This window comes from Pristiophorus japonicus, chromosome 6 (assembly GCF_044704955.1).
Source record: "Pristiophorus japonicus isolate sPriJap1 chromosome 6, sPriJap1.hap1, whole genome shotgun sequence".
NCBI lineage: Eukaryota > Metazoa > Chordata > Chondrichthyes > Pristiophoridae > Pristiophorus > Pristiophorus japonicus.
This window is the reverse complement of record NC_091982.1, coordinates 193,829,144-193,854,904: the sequence shown is the minus strand read 5'-3', so window position 1 is coordinate 193,854,904 and position 25,761 is coordinate 193,829,144. Positions and strand designations below refer to the sequence as shown.

Here is a 25,761-nt window from a genome sequence, read left to right as displayed (position 1 = left end):
TGTTAGGAAGGTCCCACACAAGAGAATGGTGTGCAAAATTAAAGCACGTGGTATTGGGGATAATGTACTGACGTGGATAGAGAACTGATTGGCAGACAGGAAGCAGAGAGTCGGGATAAACAGGTCCTTTTCAGAATGGTAGGCAGTGACTAGTGGGGTGCCGCAGGGCTCAGTGCTGGGACCCCAACTATTTACAATATACATTAATGATTTAGATGAAGGAATTGAGTGTAATATCTCCAAGTTTGTAGATGACACTAAGCTGGGTGGCGGTGTGAGCTATGAGGAGGACACTAAGATATACTGCAGGGTGACTTGGACAGGTTAGGTGAGTGGGCAAACGCATGGCAGATGCAGTATAATGTGGATAAATGTGAGGTTATCCACTTTGGTGGCAAAAACACGAAGGCAGAATATTATCTGAATGACGGCAGATTAGGAAAAGGGGAGGTGCAACGAGACCTGGGTGTCATGGTACATCACTCATTGAAAGTTGGCATACAGGTACAGCAGGCGGTGAAGAAGGCAAATGGTATGTTGGCATTCATAGCTAGGTGATTTGAGTATAGGAGCAGGGAGGTCTTACTGCAGTTGTACAGGGCCTTGGTGAGGCCTCACCTGGAATACTGTGTTCAGTTTTGGTCTCTTAATCTGAGGAAGGACGTTCTTGCTATTGAGGGAGTGCAGCGAAGGTTTACCAGACTGATTCCCGGGATGGCAGGACTGACACATGAGGAGAGACTGGATCAATTGGGCCTATATTCAATGAAGTTTAGAAGGATGAGAAGGGATCTCAAAGAAACATATAAAATTCTGACAGGACTGGACAGGTTAGATGCAGGAAGAATGTTCCCGATGTTGGGGAAGTCCAGAATCAGTGGACATAGTCTAAGGATAAAGGTTAAGCCATTTAGGACTGAGATGAGGAGAAACTTCTTCACTCAGAGAACCTGTGGAATTCCCTACCGCACAGAGTTGTTGATGCCAGTTCATTGGGTATATTCAAGAGGCAGTTAGATATGGCTCTTACGGCTAAGGGGATCAAGGGGTATGGAGAGAAAGCAGGACAGGGGTACTGAGGTGAATGATCAGCCATGATCTTATTGAATGGTGGTGCAGGCTTGAAGGGCCGAATGGCCTACTCCTGCATCTATTTTCTATGGGCCCAAGTTTCGAGCCGCGCCTAGAACGGCGCAGTCCCGGCCTGGATGCCCGTTTTTCGCGCCACAAAGTGCGCCTAAAAAAAGCCTCCAGATTCTCCACCTCCCTGCAGGTCCTCTGGCCCTCGGCGCAGCACAGCAGGAGCTGTAGGGGGCGGAGCCAGGTCCCTGCGCTGAAAACAGTGCCGGGACCTCTGCACATGCGCGCTACAGTGGGCACGCAAGTGCAGTAGCTCCAGGCGCCCGAAACTGTGTGGGAGGGGCTGAAGCACGCAGCCCCTAGCCCTGGCCGAATGGCCTCACTGGGGCTGCATGAATAAGGCTCCTCCCACGGCCAGCTCCTGCTTCCTCCCGACTCGACTCCTGCTTCCCGCCTCCGAACCGGACCCAACACCCGCTCCCAGCCCCCGGACCGGACCCGACAGCCATCCCTGCCCCCGGACTGGATCTGACCTGATCTCCCTCCCCCCGACCTGACCTCCCTCTCCCTCCCTCCCTCCCCCCGACCCAAACCAAACTGACCTCCCTCCCACCACCCCCCCCGACCCGACCCAACGCCACCTACCTGTAAATCTGGTGCTGGGGACGGGCCCTGCCTGAAGTCTCGGGCCCGGCCCGTTCAGCCTCCCTCCCCCTTCTCCTTCCCCCACACCCCCCCCAATCTCCTTCTCCCCCCCCCCAATCTCTTTCCCCCCCATCCCTTTATCCCCTTCTCCCCCATCCCTCCCCCTTCTCCTCCATCCCTCCCCCTTCTCCTCCATCCCTCCCCCTTCTCCTCCATCCCTCCCCCTTCTCCTCCATCCCTCCCCCTTCTCCCCATCCCTCCCCCTTCTCCCCCATCCCTCCCCCTTCTCCCCTTCCCTCCCTCTGCTCCCCCCCTCTTTCCCTCTACCCCCCTCCTCCCCCTCCCCTCGCTGTCAGAAACACAGACACTGACAGACAGAGAATAAGAGACACAGACAGAGAGATAGAGGCACTGACAGAGACACACTGGGAGAGGGGGGGGCATCCCAGCACGCTGTTGGAGGGCTCCCGGTGCTGCAGTTGGTCGTCGGTAAGTAGAAAATGTTTTATTTATTGATTTAAAAAAATATATATTTTTATTAATTTTTTGTGATTGATTTATTGGTTGATTTATTGATGTATTTATCATTTATTATTGATGATGGCTCTTTATTTGTAAAACTGAAGTGTTTAATGTTTGTAAACTTCTCTTTAAACCCCACCACCCCCCCATTCCCTACACCTGATTTGGAACCTGCGCCTGATTTTCTAAAGTGTAGACAAGGTTTTTTCGAGCGTACAAAAATCTTCACTTACTCCATTCTAAGTTAGTTTGGAGTAAGTTTTCACTGACGAAACTTTGAAAACAGGCGTAAGTGGCCGGACACGCCCCCTTTTGAAAAAAAAAATTCTGTTCCAAAGTGAAACTGTTCTAACTGACTAGAACTGGAGCAAACTAAATGACGAGAATTCCGATTTCTAAGATACTCCGTTCTACACCAGTTGCTCCTAAAAAATCAGGAGCAAATCATGTGGAAACTTGGGGCCTATGTTTCTAATCACCACACAATCTTACCTTACCAGCGGACTTGAGTACAACAACAATGGGTGTAGCCCAATTACAAAGATCTATATTAGAAATAATGTTTTCTGTCTCTCGTCTTTTGAATTCTTGCTCAACTTTCTCCTTGAGTGCATATGGTATGGGACGTGGCTTGCAGTAAACTGGCCTATCGTCCTTCTGTGCCTAACAGTTGCCTTGAAGCCTTGGATCGGACTGCCGGTTTCACAAAACACCTTCAGATAATTCTTGATGACATCATCCTTTGATGCAAATCTCGTTTCAACTTGAAAAATCTCACTCCAATCCAGCTTGAGTGATCCCAACCAATTTCTTCGTATTAAGGCCGGCTTGTCTCCTGCCACTACTAATAGAGGCACGCTCTGAAATTGATCCTTGTATTTCACCGGTACGGTGATACGACCTACCACGGGAATGTTCTCTCCCGAGTAGCCTCGCAGCTCTAAGCTCTATCTTGGATTTCTCCAATGCAAAATCACATAATTTGTCGAGGTATAGCGACTTTGGTACTACACTCATGGATGCACCGATGTTGATTTCCATGGGTATCTTGGTACCTGCGATATCTATATGGATTATGAAACTTTTCGAATCGCTGTTAGTTAACTACGTGCTCCTGATGATGTGTAGCTCTAAAACCTCCTCGTCCTGTTGTTTTTCTTCCATGCTATGTAGTCTCTATGGAGTTCTACTTATAGTTTTGAAAGCTGATTTACCCTTCAGTCGACATGCCTTCGCAATATGCCCAGTTTTCCTGCAGATGAAACACTCTTCCTTCACATATGTTGTCCCAGGCACCAATCGCAGGACTTCAATGCTCTGTTACCATTGCCAGTTTCTGAGACCTTGGGGTCCAACTGCCTTTTACTTGTAATCTGCAGGCGATTCACCTCGGTTGTCTGATGATTGGAAATAGTATGAAATTAGCTTGGATGATGTGGAATCTATAAGGGTAGAGCTGCGGAACACCAAAGGGCAAAAAACGTTAGTGGGAGTTGTGTACAGACCTCTAAACAGTAGTAGTGATGTTGGGGAGGGCATCAAACAGGAAATTAGGGGTGCATGCAATAAAGTTGCAGCAGTTATCATGGATGAGTTTAATATGCATATAGATTGGGCTAACCAAACTGGAAGCAATACGGTGGAGGAGGATTTCCTGGAGTGCATAAGGGATGGTTTTCTCGACCAATATCTCGAGGAACCAACTAGGGGGGAGGCTATCTTAGACTGGGTGTTGTGTAATGAGAGAGGATTTATTAGCAATCTCGTTGTGCGAGGCCCCTTGGGGAAGAGTGACCATAATATGGTGGAATTCTACATTAGGATGGAGAATGAAACAGTTAATTCAGAGACCATGGTCCAGAACTTAAAGAAGGGTAACTTTGAAGGCCATGAGGCATGAATTGGCTAGGATAGATTGACAAATTATACTTAAGGGGTTGACAGTGGATGGGCAATGGCAGACATTGAGAGACCGCATGGATGAACTACAACAATTGTACATCCCTGTGTGGCTTAAAAATAAAAAAGGGAAGGTGGCTCAACCGTGGCCATCAAGGGAAATCAAGGATAGTATTAAAGCCAAGGAAGTGTCATACAAATTGGCCAGAAATAGCAGCGAACCCGGGGACTGGGAGAAATTTAGAACTCAGCAAAGGAGGACAAAGGGTTTGATTAGGGCAGGGAAAATAGAGTACGAGAGGAAGCTTGCAGGGAACATTAAGGCGGATTGCAAAAGCTTCTTTAGATATGTAAAGAGAAAAAGGTTAGTAAAGACAAACGTAGGTCCCCTGCAGTCAGAATCAGGGGAAGTCATAACGGGGAACAAAGAAATGGCAGACCAATTGAACAAGTACTTTGGTTCAGTATTCACTAAGGAGGACACAAACAACCTTCCGGATATAAAAGTGGTCAGAGGGTCTATTAAGGAGGAGGAACTGAGGGAAATCTTTATTAGTCGGGAAATTGTGTTGGGGAAATTGATGGGATTGAAGGCCGATAAATCCCCAGGGCCTGATGGACTGCATCCCAGAGTACTTAAGGAGGTGGCCTTGGAAATAGCGGATGCATTGACAGTCATTTTCCAACATTCCATTGACTCTGGATCAGTTCCTATCGAGTGGAGGGTAGCCAATGTAACCCCACTTTTTAAAAAAGGAGGGAGAGAGAAAGCAGGGAATTTTTGACCGGTCAGCCTGACCTCAGTAGTGGGTAAAATGATGGAATCAATTATTAAGGATGTCATAGCAGCGCATTTGGAAAATGGTGACATGATAGGTCCAAGTCAGCATGGATTTGTGAAAGGGAAATCATGCTTGACAAATCTTCTGGAATTTTCTGAGGATGTTTCCAGTAGAGTGGATAAGGGAGAGCCAGTTGTTGTGGTGTATTTGGACTTTCAGAAGGCTTTCGATAAGGTCCCACACAAGAGATTAATGTGCAAAGTTAAAGCACATGGGATTGGGGGTAGAATGCTGACGTGGATTGAGAACTGGTTGGCAGACAGGAAGCAAAGAGTAGGAGTAAATGGGTACTTTTCAGAATGACAGGCAGTGACTAGTGGGGTACCGCAAGGTTCTGTGCTGGGGCCCCAGCTGTTTACATTGTACATTAATGATTTAGACGAGGGGATTAAATGTAGTATCTCCAAATTTGCAGATGACACTAAGTTGGGTGGCAGTGTGAGCTGCGAGGAGGATGCTATGAGGCTACAGAGTGACTTGGATAGGTTAGGTGAGTGGGCAAATGCGTGGCAGATGAAGTATAATGTGGATAAATGTGAGGTTATCCACTTTGGTGGTAAAAACAGAGAGACAGACTATTATCTGAATGGTGACAGATTAGGAAAAGGGAAGGTGCAACGAGACCTGGGTACATCATGGTACATCAGTCATTGAAGGTTGGCATGCAGGTACAGCAGGCGGTTAAGAAAGCAAATGGCATGTTGGCCTTCATAGCGAGGGGATTTGAGTACAGGGGCAGGGAGGTGTTGCTACAGTTGTACAGGGCCTTGGTGAGGCTACACCTGGAGTATTGTGCACAGTTTTGGTCTCCTAACTTGAGGAAGGACATTCTTGCTATTGAGGGAGTGCAGCGAAGATTCACCAGACTGATTCCCGGGATGGTGGGACTGACCTATCAAGAAAGACTGGATCAACTGGGCTTGTATTCACTGGAGTTCAGAAGAGTGAGAGGGGACCTCATAGAAACGTTTAAAATTCTGACGGGTTTGGACAGGTTGGATGCAGGAAGAATGTTCCCAATGTTGGGGAAGTCCAGAACCAGGGGTCACAGTCTAAGGATAAGGGGTAAGCCATTTAGGACCGAGATAAGGAGAAACTTCTTCACCCAGAGAGTGGTGAACCTGTGGAATTCTCTACCACAGGAAGTAGTTGAGGCCAATTCACTAAATATATTCAAAAGGGAGTTAGATGAAGTCCTTACTACTCGGGGGATCAAGGGGTATGGCGTGAAAGCAGGAAGTGGGTACTGAAGTTTCATGTTCAGCCATGAACTCATTGAATAGCGGTGCAGGCTAGAAGGGCTGAATGGCCTGCTCCTGCACCTATTTTCTATGTTTCTATGTTTCTATGTTTCAACTGGGTTGTATTCACTGGAGTGCAGAAGAATGAGAGGGGATCTCATTGAAACATTTAAAATTCTGACAGGTTTCGACAGGTTAGATGCAGGAAGAATGTTTCCAATGTTGGGGAAGTCCAGAACCAGGGGGTCACAGTCTAAGGATAAGGGGTAAGCCATTTTGGACCGAGATGAGGAGAAACCTCTTCACCCAGAGAGTGGTGAACCTGTGGAATTCTCTACCACAGAAAGTTGCTGAGGCCAATTCACTAAATATATTCAAAAATGAGTTAGATGTAGTCCTTACTACTAGAGGGATCAAGGGGTATGGCGAGAAAGCAGGAATGGGGTACTGAAGTTACTTGTTCAGCCATGAACTCATTGAATGGCGGTGCAGGCTCAAAGGGCCAAATGGCCTACTCCTGCACCTATTTTCTATGTTTCTATGAAATTCTCGGGAATATTGGTCGACCATGTTTATTGACATAGCTGTCTGACACACTAATTCAAAAGTCAAGTTAGGCGTTGTCAATAACTTTATTCTGATCGCATCATTTTTCGTCCCACAAACAAAGCGGTCACGCAATGCTCGGTCCTGAAAGTTTCCGAAATTACAGTGAATCGATAGCTTTTTTAATGCTACAATGTACTCACTGATATTTTCTTCGGTTAACAGTTCTCGTATTCTGAAACGATAACTTTCAGCAATTTCCAAGGGCTCAAGACTGTACTGCTGTTCTGCTTAAGAGTTGCGTCCTTTGGCTTGACAGGCACAATCACATTTTTCAGGGTTTCATGCACCTCGGGCCGTGCTTCAGTTAAGAAAACCGCCCGTTGTCTTTCCCACACCATCCGGTTATGGTTTTCATCATGGGGGACTTTGATAATTTTATTTGCGGTGAAAACCATTTCTAGCCACTCCACGTACGCTCTGAAACTTTCACGGTCGCGTTGAAACACCCCCAACTATATTCACATTGGCATGGCCATCTGGACTCTGGCAGTTCAGACACATGTGCTTGTAATTTACCTTAGATTTGTAGCTGTTAATCAAAACAGAGAAGCTCTCAAAGTTGCTCTGTCGGTTTGGCTGAATCTTCCACCAACAAAAATTGCAGCTTTTTTTCCCGATTATCCCATCCTCATCGCCATTGTTATATCTTCAGTGACCTGTTCCCTCTATTTGTACACAGCACTGGCTGCAGTGCCACAGTAGTCCACAGGTAGAGCTATATATCTTGCACCCAATAAAGACATTCAAGTGCCCTCAGTGGCGGTTCCGCAGCCATCTATCTCCCATCCTGTTGCCATTGGGGAAGCATATCATCGGAGCACCAGAATAGGCAAATTAGCACAGAAGACCGATAGTAGGGATTTACACAACGATGATTTTAGTTTCAAATTGGATGGCTAAATGAATCATTATCCAGCAGTTTGCTGTTGTACAGCACTTTCTTTGCATTGGTGTTGGTGTTCAGGATGAGAGCATTCATCAGCTGGGCATAAGGAGTGGATATGATGGCAGGAGGGATAATTCAGCTCGACTATTCATTTATGATTTGCTGAGGCTCAGCTCAGGAAATCTCGAGGGGCTGTTCTGAAGGACTCTTCCAGCCCTGTCCGGGCAGTGAAACCTGCTTTAGAATGCCAATGGTTTTCTCAGCGAGAACTTTGGTTGCGGCGAGGTTTTGATTGTAGCGCTCCTCAACATCTGTACTTGGGTTCCTGACGGGAGTCACGAGCCAGGTAGTTAGGGTATAATCCTCAACCACAAGTAGCCAGCCTGACGCCCATTCGTCAGGGTGGAAAAGAGGGGCGATTGCGGACTGGCGCAGGAGAAAGGCATCATGGTTACTGTTATGTTTTGGATAAGGAGTCAGACTAGATACTGCAAGCTGAAAGTAAGTGTCCTTTATTACAGATCTCAGAGAGCCTCTCCAGCCTGTGAGGCCTCCTTATGTACAGATGCTCCCAAGGGATTGTGGGATCCATTGGGACTCCAGGGGATAAGCCCTTTGGTGGTTAGACATGATAATTACAGGTTTACATACACAGCAACACCCCCTCTGCCCCCCCTCCTCCCTCAAAGTCAGTAGTGTAACTATTTACAATGTGAGTCGATCTGGGGCCTTCGTTTCCCTGGTTGATGGTCTCGGTGCCAATGCTGGTGTTGGTGAGTCGTTTGTTGGGCCTTCGCAGGGCTGCTGCACAGCTGGCCTTGCTGGACTGCTGGGGGTGGTGAGTCTTGCTGGGCTGCTGCGGCTGATGGGTTCTGCTTCGTGGTCAACCGCTGGGTCGGTTGCCACTTGTTTGTGTGTTGGAGGGTCGAAAAAGGTAGTCTATTGTGGGTTGTTCTGGATAGTCCGTAAATCTGAGTTTGGTTTGGTCCAAGTGTTTTCTGCAGGTGAGTCCATTTACGAGTTTGACCACAAACACCCTACTTCCCTCTTTGGCCAAAACAGTGCCAGCAATCCACTTGGGACCTTGTCCATAGTTCAACACAAATACAGGATCATTTACTTCAATTTCGCGTGACACATTTGCGCAATCATGCTATGTATTCTGTTGAAGCCGCCTGCTCTCTACCTGTTCGTGTAGATCATGGTGGACTAACGAGAGCCTTGTCTGAAGTGCCCTTCTCATGAGCAGTTCAGTGGGAGGGACCCCGGTGAGCGAGTGGGGTCTTGTGCGGTAACTGAGCAGGACTCGGGATAAGCGAGTCTGCAGTGAGCCTTCAGTTACCCCTTTCAAGCTCTGCTTGATTGTTTGAACTGCTCGTTCTGCCTAACCATTGGACGCTGGCTTAAACGGAGCAGATTTGACCTGTTTGACCCCATTGTGGGTCCTGAATTCCTTGAATTCGGCACTGGTAAAGCACAGCCCATTGTCACTTGCACGGCCTGCCTGATGTCCTTGTGTGGCAAACATGGCGCGTAGGCTATCAATGGTGGCAGCGGACGTGCTTGCCGACACTATCACACATTCAATCCATTTGGAGTATGCATCTACGCCAACTAAAAACATTTTTCCCAAGAATGGGCCTGCATAGTCGACATGAACCCTCGACCAGGGTTTGGAGGGCCAAGTCCATAAAATTAGTGGCGCCTCCCTGGGTGCATTGCTTAACTGGGAACATGTATTACATTTGGGCACACAGGGCTCTAAGTCCGCATCGAAACCGGGCCACCACACATGGGATCTGACTATCGCTTTCATCATTACAATGCCTGGGTGGGTACTGTGGAGATCACTAATGAAAGTGTCCCTGCCCTTTCTTGGCACAACTACCCAATTACCCCATAAGAGGCAGTCTGCCTGTATAGACATTTCATCTTTGCGCCACTGGTACGGCTTTATTTCTTCCTGCATCTCTAACAGGACACTCGACCAACTCCCACGGAGCACACAGTTTTTTTACTTAGGACAGTAAGGGGTCCTGGCTCGTCCAGGTTCTAATCTGTCGGGCGGTAACAGGTGATTGCTCACTCTCGAATGCTTCCATTACCATAACTAAATCTGCAGGCTGTGCCATCTCCACCCCCGGTGGTGGGCAATGGTAGCCTACTGAGAGCATCGGCACAGTTTTCTGTGCCTGGCCTGTGGCGGATGGCGTAGTTGTATGCGGACAACATGAGCGCCCATCTCTGGATGCGGGCCGATGCATTCGTATTTATCCCCTTATTTTCAGAAAAGAGAAATATAAGCGGCTTATGGTCGGTTTCCAATTTAAATTTGAGCCCGAACAGCTATTGATATATTTTCTTTACCCCGTAAACACACGCTAACGCTTCTTTTTCGATCATACTGTAGGCCCTCTCAGCCTTAGACAGACTTCTGGAAACAAAAAATAACTAGTTGCAATTTCCCAGATTCATTAGCTTGTTGCAATACACACCCGACCCTGTACAACGACGCATCACATGCTAGTACCAAATGTTTACATGGAACGTACTACCGAAGCAATTTGTTTGAACATAACAGCTTCCTAGCTTTCTCAAAGGCATTTTCTTGGCTTTTACCCCATACCCATTCATCTCCTTTACACAGTAAAGAATGCAGAGGTTCTAACAATGTGCGAAGACACGGTAAGAAGTTACCAAAATAGTTCAGGAGTTCGGGGAGAGGGCGGGTAAGTGGAGCTGAGTCCAAGACCGGATCAGCCATGATCTTATTGAATGGCGGAGCAGGCTCGAGGGGCTAGATGGCCTACTCCTGTTCCTAATTCTTATGTTCTTATGTCCTAGAAACGGCCGCAGCTCCGTCACGTTCTGTGGTCTCTGTGCGTTCTTGATTGCCTCCGTCTTTGAATCGGTGGGCCTGATGCCGTCCGCCGCGATTCTTCTCCTCAGGAACTCATCTTCAGGTGCCAGGAAAACGCACTTCGAGCGTTTTAGCCTGAGCCCCACATGATTAAGCCGACAAAGAACCTCCTCCAGGTTCTGCAGGTGCTCGACAGTAACCAAGATGTCGTCCTGGAAGACCACGGTGTGAGGGACAGAATTCAGCAAGCTTTCCATGTTCCTCTGGAATATCGCCGTGGCTGATCGAATACCAAACGGGCATCTATTGTAAACAAAAAGACCTTTGTGCATGTTGATGCAGGTGAGGCCTTTCGAAGATTCCTCCGGCTCCTGCGTCATGTAGGCCGAGGTCAAGTCCAGCTTCGTGAACGTTTTCCCTCCCGCCAGTGTCGCAAATAGGTCATCTGCCTTTGGTAGCGGGTATTGATCCTGCAGGGAGAAACGATTGATAGTTACTTTTGTGATCACCACAGATTCTGACGGGACCGCCTCCCTTGAGGACTGGAACAATCAGACTGGCCCACTCATTGAATCCGATTGACGAAATGATGCCCTCTCGTTGCAGCCTGTTCGGCTCGATCTCCACCCTCTCTCATCATGCGAGATACCGCTCTTGCCTTGTGATAGATGGGTCACGCCCCCGGAATCAACTTTTGCTCCTTGGAACTTCCCGATGCCTGGTTCGAACAGTGAGGGAAACTTGCTTAGGACCTGTGCACATGAGGTGTTGTCGACGGACGAAAGCGCTCGGATGTCATCCCAGTTCCAGCGTATCTTTTCCAGCCAGCTCCTGCCGAACAGCGTGGGGCCATCACCCGGCACCAACCAGAGTGGTAAATCGTGCACTGCTCCATCGTAGGAGACCTTTACGGTAGCACTGCCAATTACGGGAATCAGATCCTTTGTGTACGTTTTAAGTTTGGCACAAATGGGAGTCAGGACTGGCCTTGAAGCCATAACTTATTAAAAGTCTTTTTACTCATTATAGACTGACTTGCGCCCGTGTTCAGCTCCATGGACACCGGGTGTCCATTTAATTCAATCTTCAGCATTATCAGGGGACACTTTGTGGTAAATGTGTGCACCCCATCTACCTCTGCCTCCTTGGTCTGAGGCTCTGGTTCGTCATGATCCACCGTGGATCTGTCCTCCTCTGCAACATGGTGATTTGCAGGATTAGCAGGGTTTGCAGCTCGCCTGCACATACATTGGAGGTGTCCCATTGTTCCACATCCCTTGCAAACGTATCCTTTGAAGCGGCATGAAAGGAATCGATGATCACCCCCGCAGCGCCAACAAGGTGTTAATCGCCTTGTATTCACCTTGATGACGGACTCTGAGTCATCTGCGGATGTGCAGCTACAGGCGTGTAAGTCCTGCTATGTACATTTCGATTCGAAAACAATGTTACTTTGTTCACAGTCATTGCAGCAGCATTAGTGTGCTGGGAAATTTGTTTGGTATTGTCACTGGTGGAGATAAATGCCTGGGCTATCGCTATGGCTTTACTCAATGTTGGGGTCTCTACAGTCAAAAGTTTGCAAAGTATTACATCATGGCCAATGCCAAGTACAAAGAAGTCCCTGAGCATGTGCTCCAAGTGTCCTTCAAATTTGCAATGCCCTGCAAGGCGCCTTAGCTCGGCGACGTAGCTCGCCACTTCCTGGCCTTCAGACCTCTTGTACGTGTAGACCCGATACCTCGCCATCAGAATGCTTTCCTTAGGGTTTAGATGCTCCCGGACCAGTGTGCACAACTCATCGTACGACTTGTCTGTGGGTTTCGTTGGAGCGAGCAGATTTTTCATGAGGCCATACGTTGGTGACCCGCAAACGGTGAGGAGGATCGCCCTTCGTTTGGCAGCGTTCACTTCTCCTTCCAGCTCGTTGGCCACGAAGTATTGGTCGAGTCGCTCCATGAAGGTTTCCCAATCACCTCCCTCCGAAAATTTCTCCAGGTTGCCCACAGTTCTCTGTATTGTTGCGTTGGGGTTCGTTATCTGTATCTCGTTGCCAGTTGTTATGTCTTGGATAAAGAGTCAGACTAGATACTGCAAGCTCAAAGTAGGTGTGACCGTAGTCGTTTATTACAGATCTCAGAGTGCCTCTCTAGCCTGTGAGGCCTCCTTATATACAGGTGCTCCCAAGGGATTGTGGAAACCCTTGGGAGTCCAGGGGATAAGCCCTCTGGTGGTTAGACATGGTAATTACAGGTTTACATACATAACAGTTACTGCCAGGAAACAGGGCACAGACCTGCAAAATCCACAACCTTTTGTCGCGCTCTTGCTTCTCATTCAGACAGTGACAAATGCGACTGACAAATACTCCAAGGTCTTCAGATGAAGCACACAAGGCATTATGTATGCAATCGATGATTTCCTGGGCCTGTGGGAAGTCAGCAATTTGGGCAAAGTCTAGAACTTACTCCTTGTGTTTGGAAGCCTTCATATGAAAGGTGATGAAATGGTTCCGCTTGTCCAAGAGGGCATCTGTGCACTGCAAATTGATGTATGTTGTTGATGTCATCTGTTGCAGCCTGGAACAATCCTGAGGCATAGAAATTGAGGGTCATAGGCAGTGCAGTGAATGCCATGCTGCAACAGGTGACGTAGCTCAGTCACAGCCTCCCTGGTGAAGCGGAGCCACCGGACACACTGCTCCTCACTGACGTTGAGGTTGGACATTCTGTTGTAGAAGACCCATGTAGTGTAAGACATTCTTCGCCCTGCTCTCCTTTGCTTTCTTGTGCCAGTGGCTCTAGGTCTCTGCTGTCTTGCTTGTTGCTCCTCCTCCTCCTCCTACACTCATAATGGCAGACCCAGCTACACGCCCAGTTTTTAAGAATGAAGAGCTAATGCCCCTGCACCGATATAGTGCTGAAGTTTCTAAGATTCACTTTCCACAAGTTTTTCCAACAGATATCTCAGCTAAAACAGCCAAAATAAAGCCGTTAAGCTCATGGGCAGCCTAAAATGACTAACCTGAGATTTATTCACAGGAAATAATCCATATTTGTGGAAGGAGGAGGGAAGATGTAAACGTGATTGTTAAGGCATAGCCCAGATGTGCCAGTCAAGAGAACACTTCCTCTGAGAATTGATTATAGGTCTCCTGCAGCTGGCAATGACCTTTCCTCCACGTCCTCTTCAAGCTGCTTCTGCTCCTCTGCTGATTGTGGATACTTCCTCCTCTGGGGCCCCAATGCTGAGATCTCGTTATAGGGCAGCGTTGTGTGGTGGGTAGTATCTGGGGGGTCCAGCTAGATTAGTAGCTGTGGGGAACAGTCGATCTCTGCGAACCACTCAGAGTTGCCTTTCAGGCTAAGAGTTTAGTAAGAGACTGTCTTAAAATGAATATATTGTAGCATCTCCCAGGAAAGCAAGCATTCACTTGCATAATGAGGTGCTTCTGATCAGAAATGAGCTGAACATTCAACCAGTGGAATCCTTTATTGTTGTTGTGGAGATGGCAATTGTCAAAGGGGTGTGCATAATTAAGTGGTGTAATCTTGGACTCCTAATTAGTAGACTATGGAAAATTCTGCTACCTTGCAAAATTGTGGTGCCCTGACTTGCTGATGTTAATTGTCCAAGAGAAAGTGCATCAAATGTGTAATGTAGCAAAAATTGAATCTGTGACTTGCTTAATACATCAGAGTAAAGCTGATTATTGTTAGTAATGTTCCCAGTAGCAGCTTGGAATGATGCCTGAGCATAAAAGTTTAGGGTGGTTGTGATCTTTACTGGCAATATGATGCCTATGATGAAGGTGAGCTGTCATTTGATTTGGAGTCTGTGGTATAACTCATTTATGGCTTTCTTTGTGCTCCTGGGATAAGTGTAGGTCAGAGAGCCTTGTTCTTTATATTCTGGTGTGGAGATATTCGGGACAGAGTGGGTACTATTTCTTCTCTGAAGTCTCGCTTGGTCTCTCGCTATTGTTTCCCTTCTTCTTTCTCCAAAAATAAAGGTTGAAGGAAATTCCCAAAGGAAGTCTAGTCCTCTTTAGAACTGGAAGGGTGGGAAATTCACAGCCTCATGACAAAAGGCACAGAATTGGTGATTAAGCATAGGTAGGTATTGCTGTTGTTCTGAGACCACCTAACTGTTTCTCTAAGGTAGGCAGCACTGTTGTCCACTGTGCCAGTCAGCTTGAAGATACTAAAAGGTAGGCTTCCAATATAGCCTCCTCGCTCTCTGCTGCTGCCTCTCATGGCAGTCAACTCTCCTGCCCCGTCAGGAGCACCCATACCTTCCAACCCACCACCTCTCACTGCTCCCACTCTCAATGACAAGCACCTATTCTTTCCCCCGCAGCAGGAGATAACCTGTGAATCGCTGTGCTTTGACACTCCGCAACCCCTTCCCTGTAATCCCAACACCCAGCATTCCGCCCTTGCACCATTGCCACGCTCACAACCTTCTTTCAGTGCTCACATTTACCAGGAAGATGCTGCCATACTGCCAATACTCTCCCACTTCTCCCAGACCATGTCCGGTGCTCACAAACCACACTCTTGATGCTCTCACAGCCTGTTAGGCTTTTAGGCTTTTGCACCCCTTTGATATTTCAAAACCGCATGAATCCTGCTCCCACTGTCATGTATTCAACTGTCATTGTAACCCATGTATAAACTGACCTAAGTTGTACACCTTGAGAACATTGACCACAAGGGGGTGAACTTGTGGGAGACACTCCTAACCTGGACTTTCAGGTATAAAAGGGGAAGCTCCACCCACCTTCATCACTTGAGGTCTTCGTAATAAATATAACTGGTCACAGAGTGACCTTCTCAAGTATGGGCCTTGTGTGCATTTATACTGTATAGTAAGGACATATTATTGGCGACAAGAAACTGGGATTTAAACCACGCGAGCATGGCCACTAGCAGCATAGATGAGAGGTACTATGTTGGTGATGATTGGGACGATTTTATTGAGAGACTACAGCAAAGCTTCGTCACTAAGGAATTGCTGGGACAGGATTCGGCCGACAAACGCAGGGCTCTTCTCCTGACGGTTTGTGGATCCAGGACGTACTCCCTGATGAAGGACCTTCTAGCACCAGAGAAGCCGGCGGACAAGACTTTTGAAGAGCTCAGTAAGTTGATCGGGGAACACTTTAAACCGGCGAGCAGCATGCACATGGCGAGATACCGGTTTTACACGATCCGGCGGTGAGAAGGGCAAAGCGTTCCAGACTTCGTGGCAGATCTCCGGCGACTGACAAGCCAATGTAAGTTCACAGATGCATGCGGAGTGGAGATGCTGCGAGATTTTTTTATTGAGGGCATCGGGCACGCTGGGGTTTTCAGGAAACTGATTGAGACCAAAGACTTGACCTTGGAAACGGCGGCTCTGATAGCCCAGACATTCATCTCGGGAGGAAGAGACCAGAATGATGAATGACAAAAATCTTGGTTTAAATGCAGCAAATGGACAGGGAGTCAACATTGTTAACGCGGCACACAGTTCTCCAGGCAGAAAGGGGCAATCGGACATGCCCGAGCATGTAGTCGAACCCAAAGGGGGAATTCAACAGGGACAATGGCGAGCTGAACGGCGATTCATGCCATTGCAATGGACAATGCGGCCAGTAATGGGACCATCAACACCTGCCAATGGTGCGCTTAAGGACAGTTACAGAGACAGAGACGATCGACTGGTAATGGACCTTTGTTTCCAACAGCGGCTCATGTTGGAGGTGTGGAGGCAAACACGCAGCCAGAGCTTGCAGGTATCAGCAATATACCTGCAGAAACTGCAACGTCAGCGGTCACTTGGCGCGTATGTGCAGGCAGTCTGCAGCCAGGTTGATGTAAGTCCTACGAGGCCAAATGGACACTGGGGGAAATCGCTGGAAGCTGAAGTTCAGCGAGTTCATGTGGAGCACATATACAGTTCATACACCAGGACACCACCGATAATGATGAAAGTGCTCCTCAATGGCATCCCAGTATCAATGGAGCTAGACACGGGGGCCAGCCAGTCCCTGATGAGTATCAAACAGTTCGACAAGTTGTGGGCGTCCAAGGCCAGGAGGCCAAAATTATTGCCGATTGACGCACAGCTGCGGACATATACAAAGGAGATCATTCCGGTGCTAGGCAGCGCCACGGTAGTTGTGACCCACAAAGATTCGGGGAACAGGTTGCCACTCTGGATTGTCCAAGGGAACGGTCCCGCACTGCTGGGGAGGAGTTGGCTTGCTGTCATGAACTGGAAATGGGGCGATGTCAACGCAATTTCTTCTGTGGAGCGAATATCATGCTCGCAGATCCTGGACAAATTTGACTCACTATTTTAACCCGGCATTGGCACTTTCATGGGGGTAAAGGTAGAAATTCACATAAACCCGGACGCCAGGCCAGTACATCACAAGGCCAGAGCAGTGCCGTACGTGATGCGGGAAAAGATAGAAGGCGAATTGGACCGCCTGCTGAGGGAAGGCATCATCTCGCCAGTCGAATTCAGTGACTGGGCGAGCCCGATTGTGCTGGTGCTCAAGGCAGATGGGTCAGTCAGGATATGTGGTGATTACAAGGCCACTATCAATCGGGTGTCATTCCAAGACCAGTACTCGCTACCGAGAGTGGAGGACCTCTTTGCGACGCTATTCGGTGGCAAACTTTTTTCAAAATTGGACCTGACCTCAGCTTACATGACCCAGGCAGGAGCTGGCGAGTGAGTCGAAGAAGCTGACCAACATCACGACACACAAGGGGTTTGAGTACAACAGATGTCCATTCGGGATTCGCTAGGCCGCCGCGATCTTTCAACGAAATATGGAAAGCCTCCTCAAGTCGATTCCAAGGACGGTGGTTTTTCAAGACGACATCCTCATCACGGGTTGCGATACTGCAGAACACCTCCACAACCTGGAGGAGGTGCTATGCAGAATGGACCGGGTAGGGGGTCTGCGACTGAAAAAGGAGAAGTGCGTCTTCCTAGCTCCAGAGGTAGAATTCCTGGGGATGAGGGGAGCAGCAGACGGGATCAGCCCTACTGCGTCCAAAACGGAAGCGATCCAAAGAGCACACAGACCCCGTAACACGACGGAGCTGCATTCGTTCCTGGGGCTCCTGAACTGTTTTGGTAACTTACTTCCCAAATTGAGCACGGTGTTAGAGCCGCTACACGTGCTCCTACGCAAAGGTCGCAAATGGGTCTGGGGGTACAGCCAGAAAAGGGCTTTTGATCGAGCACGCAATTTGTTATGCCCCAACAATCTGTTAATGCTGTATGACCCATGTAAGAAACTTCTTTTAACGGCGATGCGTCGTCCTCTGGGGTCAGGTGTGTGTTGCAGCATGTTAATGCCAAGGGTCAATTACAGCCGGTAGCTTATGCCTCCAGAAGTCTGTCCCAGGCAGAAAGGGGCTACGGGATGGTAGAGAAGGAAGCGCTTGCATGTGTATATGTAGTTAAAAAAAATGCACCAGTACCTGCTTGGCAGGAAATTTGAGCTGGAGACAGATCACAAACCCCGAACGTCCCTTTTGGCTGACAACAAGGCCATAAATGCAAATGCGTCGGCCCGCACACAGAGGTGGGCACTCACGTTAGCCGCCTATGACTATACAATTCGGCACAGACCGGGCACTGAAAACTGCGCCAATGTACTCAGCAGGCTCCCACTAGCCACCACCGAGGGGGCAACCGAGCATGCTACTGAGATGGTCATGGCTGTTGAAGCTTTCGAAAGCGAAGGCTCACCCGTGACAGCCCGTCAGATCAAAGTCTGGACAAATAGAGACGCGCTGCTGTCTTTAGTCAAGAAATGTGTCCTGAATGGGGACTGGGCAGCCACGTATGGGGCATGCCCTGAGGAATTTAAATAATTTCACAGGCGCAAGGATGAACTCTCGATTCAGGCCGAATGCCTACTATGGGGAAACCGAGTAGTCATGCCCCAGATGGGCAGAGAGGTGTTCATCAGAGAACTCCACAGTGAGCACCCAGGCATTGTCATGATGAAGGCAATTGCCAGGTCACATGTTTGGTGGCCAGGGATAGATGCAGACCTGGAACTTTGTGTTCGCAGGTGCAACATGTGTGCCAAGCTGGGCAATGCGCCCAGGGAAGCCCCCCTTAGCCCCTGGTCCTGGCCCGCCAAGCCATGGTCGCGCACCCATATGGACTATGCAGGTCCTTTCATGGGAAAAATGTTTTTGGTTGTAGTTGAAGCCTACTCCAAATGGATCGAGTGTGACATTCTTAATTCAAGCACATCCTCTGCCACGGTAGAAAGTCTACGGGCAATGTTCGCCGCCCATGGTCTACCGGACGTCTTGGTCAGCGACAATGGTCCGTGCTTTACAAGCATTGAATTCCAGGGCTTCATTGCAGGAAATGGTATCAACCATGTCAGAACGGCACCGTTCAAGCCGGCCTCAAACGGCCAGGCGGAACGAGCAGTGCAGATAATCAAACGGGATGCTCAGAATCCAAGGGGGTTCCCTACAAAGCCGCTTATCATGCCTCCTGTTGGCCAATAGATCCAGACCACACTCGCTCACAGGGGTTCCACCCGCAGAGCTGCTAATGACAAGGACACTCAAAACCAGGTTATCCCTTATACACCACACCATGAAAGAAATTTTTGAGAGCAGGCGTCGGTCACAATGTGACTACCATGACGGGAATGCGAGGGCACGATGTATTGATGTCAATGACATTATCTTTGTCCTCAACTACGCTGCAGGGCCCAAATGGCTCACAGGCACTGTGATTGCCAAAGAGGGGAATAAGATTCTGGTAGTTAAACTTTACCAATGGACAAATCTGCTGCAAACACATGGATCAAACGAAAAGGAGGTTCAGCAACCCCATAGAAGAAGCAGAGGAAGAACTCGATGTCGAGTTCACTCCACCACAGGTGACTGTACACTGGAACCAAGTGGAGAAGAGCCCAGTCACTGTGGGCAGTCCGGACAGGCCTGAGGCACTGCAAACAGCAGACTCTCAGGCCAGCGCCCAACAACCAGAGCCCCAACTCAGGCGCTCTACAAGGGAGCGTAAACCACCAGAGAGACTTAACCTGTGATCCCAATAAGACTTTGTGGGGGAGGTGATGTCATGTATTCAGCTGTCATTGTAACCCATGTATAAGCTGACCTAAGTTGTACACCGTGAGAACACTGACCACAAGCGGGTGAACTTGTGGGAGACACTCCTAACCTGGACTTTCAGGCATAAAAGGGGAAACTGCACCCACCTTCTTCACTTCAGTGCTGGCGAATAAAGGTTACTGGTCACAGAGTGACCTTCTCTCAAGTATGGGCCTCGTGTGCATTTATACTGTATAGTAAGGACATATTACCCACAACAACCGAACTACCTTCCAACTCACATAGTCGCCCCTCCAACCCTGGTATGCATCATCTCCCTCACCTTTCCATGTCAACTATCAGTTATATTGTTTAAAATGTGGAGATAGACAATCCTACCCACCATCAACACTTTCTGATACTGTAGGCTGTATCTGTGCCACAACAAAGAAGAGAATAGTTGCTGCTATAAGAAGAGAAGGAACACATTAGAGTTATACATAATAGCATCAGTATGTAATTATATTGTCTGTTTATTTCAAAAGACAGAAAATGCTTGCTTAATCAGTTTTCAAGAGCCACAATATCTCATTAATGCAACAGTACAATTTGCAATACTATATTGACTTCAGAAGGAGGAGTTACAAAAGAAGCCATTCAATACAAATGTATTTGCAGACTGAGTTGCTGTTCCAATGCCAGATTCAGTAGAGCAATGAATATAATTAAATTATATAAGCAGTATGTACATTTTAAGGCCACAAAATATTTTTCTTCTCTTATCTCCACTTTCTAAACATGTAATAAGACATTTCATCTGGCTCTTGTTTGTATATTTGAAATATTAATTCAAAATCTTCAATGCATAAATCATAAATATTTTAACCCATTCCAAGGTAGCGAAGCAATTTTGTTCCATTTAGTTGCCTTCTTAAAAGCTCATTCGTTGAAAGCTTCCAATAGAAAAATGAAAAAAGTAACTTTTTCCAAATGAAATTGGAAAGCAATTTAGTTAGATTTGGCTGTCTGTCTTGATAAGTACATAGAAAAACATTTGTTAAAAAATTCAATAGATACATGTCATGAAAACTCATTCACTTCTTAAAGAAATGTTTTCCCAATGGAATCTTTTCAGAACTATGCAACAAAAGAAATTCCATCTGTTGAAACCTTCAATAGGCAGATATCGTAAAATTTCTGTAAGAAGTATCTTCGTTTTATGTGCTGTAAAGTCCTGACCCTGCAGTACAGACTTACATGAGGCACATGCTGAAGTCGAGGTCACTCTGGACCTGCACCTTTATTTCACAGCTCTCGAGTGCCACACTTGCCTGAGACCTGCCTTTATATACCTGTGTGGAACAGATATGCAGTGTCTCCTGCAAGTGCATCCCTGGTGGTAAAGTATGCTTGTGGTTACAGGTCATATCTAGTTACCGTCATGTATAGCATGGTAAGATACAGTTATATACGGTAGTGTGAGATACATGACATGTGCTTCCTCAAATTATTGCAATGTCCTTGCCCTTACCAACTATTTCTTCCAAGGGAATGCCACTGTGCACTCAAGCAGTAGCTCCTTTGAGCCTGTGACTGCAAGGAGTTGGTGCAGATGTCACTGGGGGCCATTTTTAAATTGGCCATCTGGGCAGTAACCTGGCAGAGCAGATCCTCTGCTCTTTGTAAAACTCTTGTTAAAATCAAATCTGCCTCAAATAGACTCCAAAATGGTTGCAATTTGAGCCAACACCTGTTGCAGCGCCTATTAGTTAGATATGGCCCTTACGGCTAAGGGGATCAAGGGGTATGGAGAGAAAGCAGGAAAGGGGTACTGAGGGAATGATCAGCCATGATCTTATTGAATGGCGGTGCAGGCTCGAAGGGACGAATGGCCTACCCCTGCACCTATTTTCGATGTTTCTATGTTTGTGTGTCTTCATGTAAGGGGTGTTAGAGGTCGTGGGTTTGGGAGGTGGTGCCGAAGAAGTCTTGGCAAGTTGCTGCAGTGCATCTTGTAAATGGTACATACTGCAGCCACAGTGTGCCGGAGATGGAGGGAGTGTATGTTGAAGGTGGTGGATGGGGTGCCGATCAAGTGGGCTGCTTTGTCCTGGATGGTGTTGAGTTTCTCGAGTGTTATTGGAGCTGCACTTCATCCAGGCAAGTGGAGAGTATTACATCACACTGATGAATTGTGCGTTGGAGATGGTGGAAAGGCTCTGGGGAGTCAGGAGGTGAGACACTCGTCACAGAATACCCAGCCTCTGACCCGCTCTTACTGCCACAATATTTACGTGGCTGGTCCAGTTAAGTTTCTGGTCAATGGTGACCCCCAGGATGTTTATTGGAGGGGATTCGGCAATGGTAATGCCGTTGAGTATCATGGGGAGGTGGTTAGACTCTCGCTTGTTGGAGATGGTCATTGCCTGGCCACTTGCCACTTATAGTAATGCGACAAGTAAAGAAACAAAAGTTAGGTCTAGAGGAGGTATAAATGGCTATAGCTGAACCATTACCAACACCTGCTGTTAGAAAACAATGAGAGCAGTAGTTATGATCTGAAATTGTTGAACTCAATGTTCAACCATGAAGGCTGTAAAGTACCTAATCGAAAGATGAGGTGCTGCCACTCGAGCTTCCGTTGAGTCTCATTAGAAACCGTGTAGGAGGCTGATGACAGCGAGGTCAGGAAGCTCATGGGCACAGTTGCGGACTGAACGGAGGTGTTCAACAAAGTGATCACCCAATTTGCATTTGATTTCCCCTATGTAGAGGAGACTGAATCAGGAAAGATATATCGATCTTGGAAGGAGTACAGAACAGATTCACCAAAACAATACTATGGCTGAAAGGGTTAAATTCTGATGGCCGGTTGCATAAACATGGCTTGTGTTTCCTTGAGTGTTGAAGGTTGACGGGTGACCTAATCAAGGTGACAAAAAGAATTGATAGAGTAGCTACGTAAGGCTAGAATTTCCAGTGTTTCACCGCCCGATTTCTTGGCAGTATTGGCCGTTTTGGGCGAGAACCAAGACGGCAAAAAATTCCCCAACTGAGTTCCGCCAGCGGTTTCGAAGTACCGCTGGGGAATGGACCATCCATAGACTGCCAAGGCACGATTTTTGGCTCAGCAGTGACCCGTAGGTAAGTTGGAAAAAAAAAAGCCCACGAGAATCAGCAGAGCTGGGCGGTAGGTGAGTAGCCCTGCAAGAAAAAAGTAAGTAATCGTTTTTTTACTAATTATTTTAAAATTCTCTTGTAGCGATTTAAGTGAAAAGGGCCCTGAGAATGTTTTTATGGCTTTTTATTACGCTTTTAAAATACATATATTTTGTTTTTCTCCTCCAAGGCCCAACCCGCAGCCTCGGTGTAAATTTTTAGTAAATTTATTAATTATCGCCCATTTTCTTTACGAACCGCCCAGTCGGCACAAGATCCCATTTCTCGCCGAGAATCGGGGTACAGCGCCCATTTTTCGGCTAGGCGAGTTTTTTTTCTTTTATGGGGGGAATTTTTCACCGGCGATAATTTTGGGAATCTTAGCGGTATTTTGGGCAGCAATCGGGCGCTGGCAAATTGTTTGGAAATTCTAGCCCAAAGAAACTATTTCCTCATGTTGAGCAAAACCTGAACAAGGAGCTTCATTTTAAAATTAGAGGTCCGTCATTTAGGAGTGAAATCAGGAAGCATTTTTTCACTCAAAGGGCAGTGGAAATCTGAAACTCTCTTCTCCACCTTGAAGGCATATTTTTATGCAGGTTATGACACAGAGTATGCTACTACTAAGCCAAAGGTTCGCTCCAGTAACCTCATTAAAATGTCATGGTGCAGAAGTTTATCTCCAAATTATTGCTTGTTCATGGTGAAGGGAAAATGGAGCCCTCAAAATTAACTCTGCTGTTTAACAGCAATCATATTTAAAACTGTGATTGAAACGATTTCTGAATCTTTTTGTGAAAAATATGTTGAAATCTTGTCAGGTTCCTTTTTGAAATATCACTAAGTTGCTAACACAGACAAAGATTATGTAATTATTCATAGCAGTGGAGGTAAAATTCAGCAAGTGCCATCACCCTGGGCTGCTCTCATGCATTTCATGTTACAGGGAAGTGCTGGCAAAAAGTTTTTGGGACCAATTTTCTTTTTCTTCCTGTGCCTGAGCGTTGGGTAGATGGAGTACACCCAAAGTGTGCTCCACCTGCATTGACCGAGAATCGCCTATATTTCCAGGTTTAGGTCATTTGGCTACCCCTATATGTGCCTGATGTTAGGTCCAAACCCTGACAGTGCCCAAATAGAGTCGGGAGATCAGTTAACTTTTGCAATTTTGGGGCCTGAAGCAGTAGGAACACTTGCCTGATTTGAGGCACTTTTGGAGTAATCAGAAGGCCTCCAAGATCAAATATCGATGGGGATGCTGTTAAAACCCCCAAAAAAGCTTTCATGTATCTTTTTAGGCCTCCCTTGTCTTGCTGTGTCTCCAATCTGAGGTACCAGGTCGATCACCAACATCTTCTGACAACCTCAAAATGGACACCTTTTAGATGAACCTGGAGGACTGAAGCAGGAATGCTCCAAGCTACCTTGTTTCCATTATTGCTTTTGCCTGTGCTTGTTATAAGTGCAGAGACTCCAACACTCCCTGTCTCCAACCCCCTAGGGCATGCCCTGGAAATCCCAGGGTGACATTATGGGGCTATTGTGGGTCTCTCTCCCCTTTTCCTGCCCTTTTCACTTGGATACTGAGCATTCACAGGTGCAGTGGAAAGGAAAATCAGCTCCTCCAAGTATTTCAACACAGTAAGGAAATGATGTACATCATCTTTTATAAAGTCTGTTGTAGTACTCACTTTAGTGGATACAAGTATCTCTCTTCTCATCAGTAATAGTGGCAAAGGACATTAATGGGAGTTGAGTTATTATAACCTCATCATATATATTTTGAGGTACTGCTGTTTGCTCCATAGGAGTTCTGTGCTGAACACGTTTATTATTGGAGGTTTATAGATAATTGATTTGTATTTGATTGTAGTGAAGCCTTGTTTCAGATTTATACTGCAATGTAGTTTTTTTTAAAGTTCAGTATGAAGGGCTATTACTGACTTTTTGTATTGCCTGACAAGCTCTAACCATGCCAGACTTTATGAATATGTTTGTTGTTTTCTAGAATTTAACAGTAGAACGAATCATCATGCAGGATGTTGGTGATCAAGATCCTGTTCCAAGTTCCATGGAAGAGGAGGAAGAAACTGAGGATGCAGGTAGAGAATATTGTTTAAATGTTATGTTATTTCATAGGCTTATTTTGGGTTGGTGAGGCAGAACCAGTTTTCGCTGCTATTTCTGCATTCTTCTTAAGCATCTAAACCCACAATAGAATTTTCACATAATACGATTTGTTTTATAATAGGACCTGGTGCTTCTGTGCTTTGGCCTGTCTTTATTGAGGCACTTTGTGTCTTTTTTTTTGGTGGCTATGTTTTCCCGCGTTTTGGGCGGTCAGGGGTCATCCGCACATGCGCAGAAGGGAGAGAGAGATTGAGAGAGGAGAGAAATAGAGAGAGAGAGAGGAGGAAGGCAGAGACAGAGAGGTGAGAGAAAAGAGATAAGAGAGAGAAATATGTCTGACAGCGATGAAAGTGGGAGAGATGTGGGGGGAAGGAAGAGGGCCAACCCCTTCTCCGAGGAGGCCAACGAGGCCATCGTGGCGGAGGTGCACTCCCAGTGGGCCCAATTGACCGGAGGGGGGGGGGGGGTGGGAGCGTGGTGGGAAACCAGCACCACAGGCGTACCGCAGGTTGTGGGGCAAGATAGCCGATGTCGTCTTGTCTGTGTCCCACGAGCACAGGAACTCCAACCAAACGCTGGATCAGCCTCGTTGCTTCAGCAAGAGGAAGTACAACTTTATATTTTCTGCATGTGTCATTTACCACGGGTAGTGAAGAGGAGGAGACTACCAAGCCTGAGGAGGAGACCACCGAGCCCGAGGAGGAGGGGGCCTACTTGGAGACAGAGGTGGATGCCCCTTGCATCCCTCTGTCTGGGGAACCTGCGGCCAACTGAGGAGGTAACGGCACCAAGCGGC

At 47.3% G+C, this 25,761-nt stretch overlaps 1 protein-coding gene across 1 annotated transcript in view; it reads left to right on the top strand.

Moving 5' to 3' along the window:
• The window catches only part of LOC139265339 (uncharacterized), a 514,006-nt gene that overhangs the window by 64,230 nt on the left and 424,015 nt on the right, over positions 1-25,761 (top strand). The window contains exon 5 of the mRNA XM_070882307.1: positions 24,844-24,937. Within this exon, the coding sequence (XP_070738408.1) occupies positions 24,844-24,937 (94 nt within the window). The remainder of the gene's footprint in view (positions 1-24,843; positions 24,938-25,761) is intronic.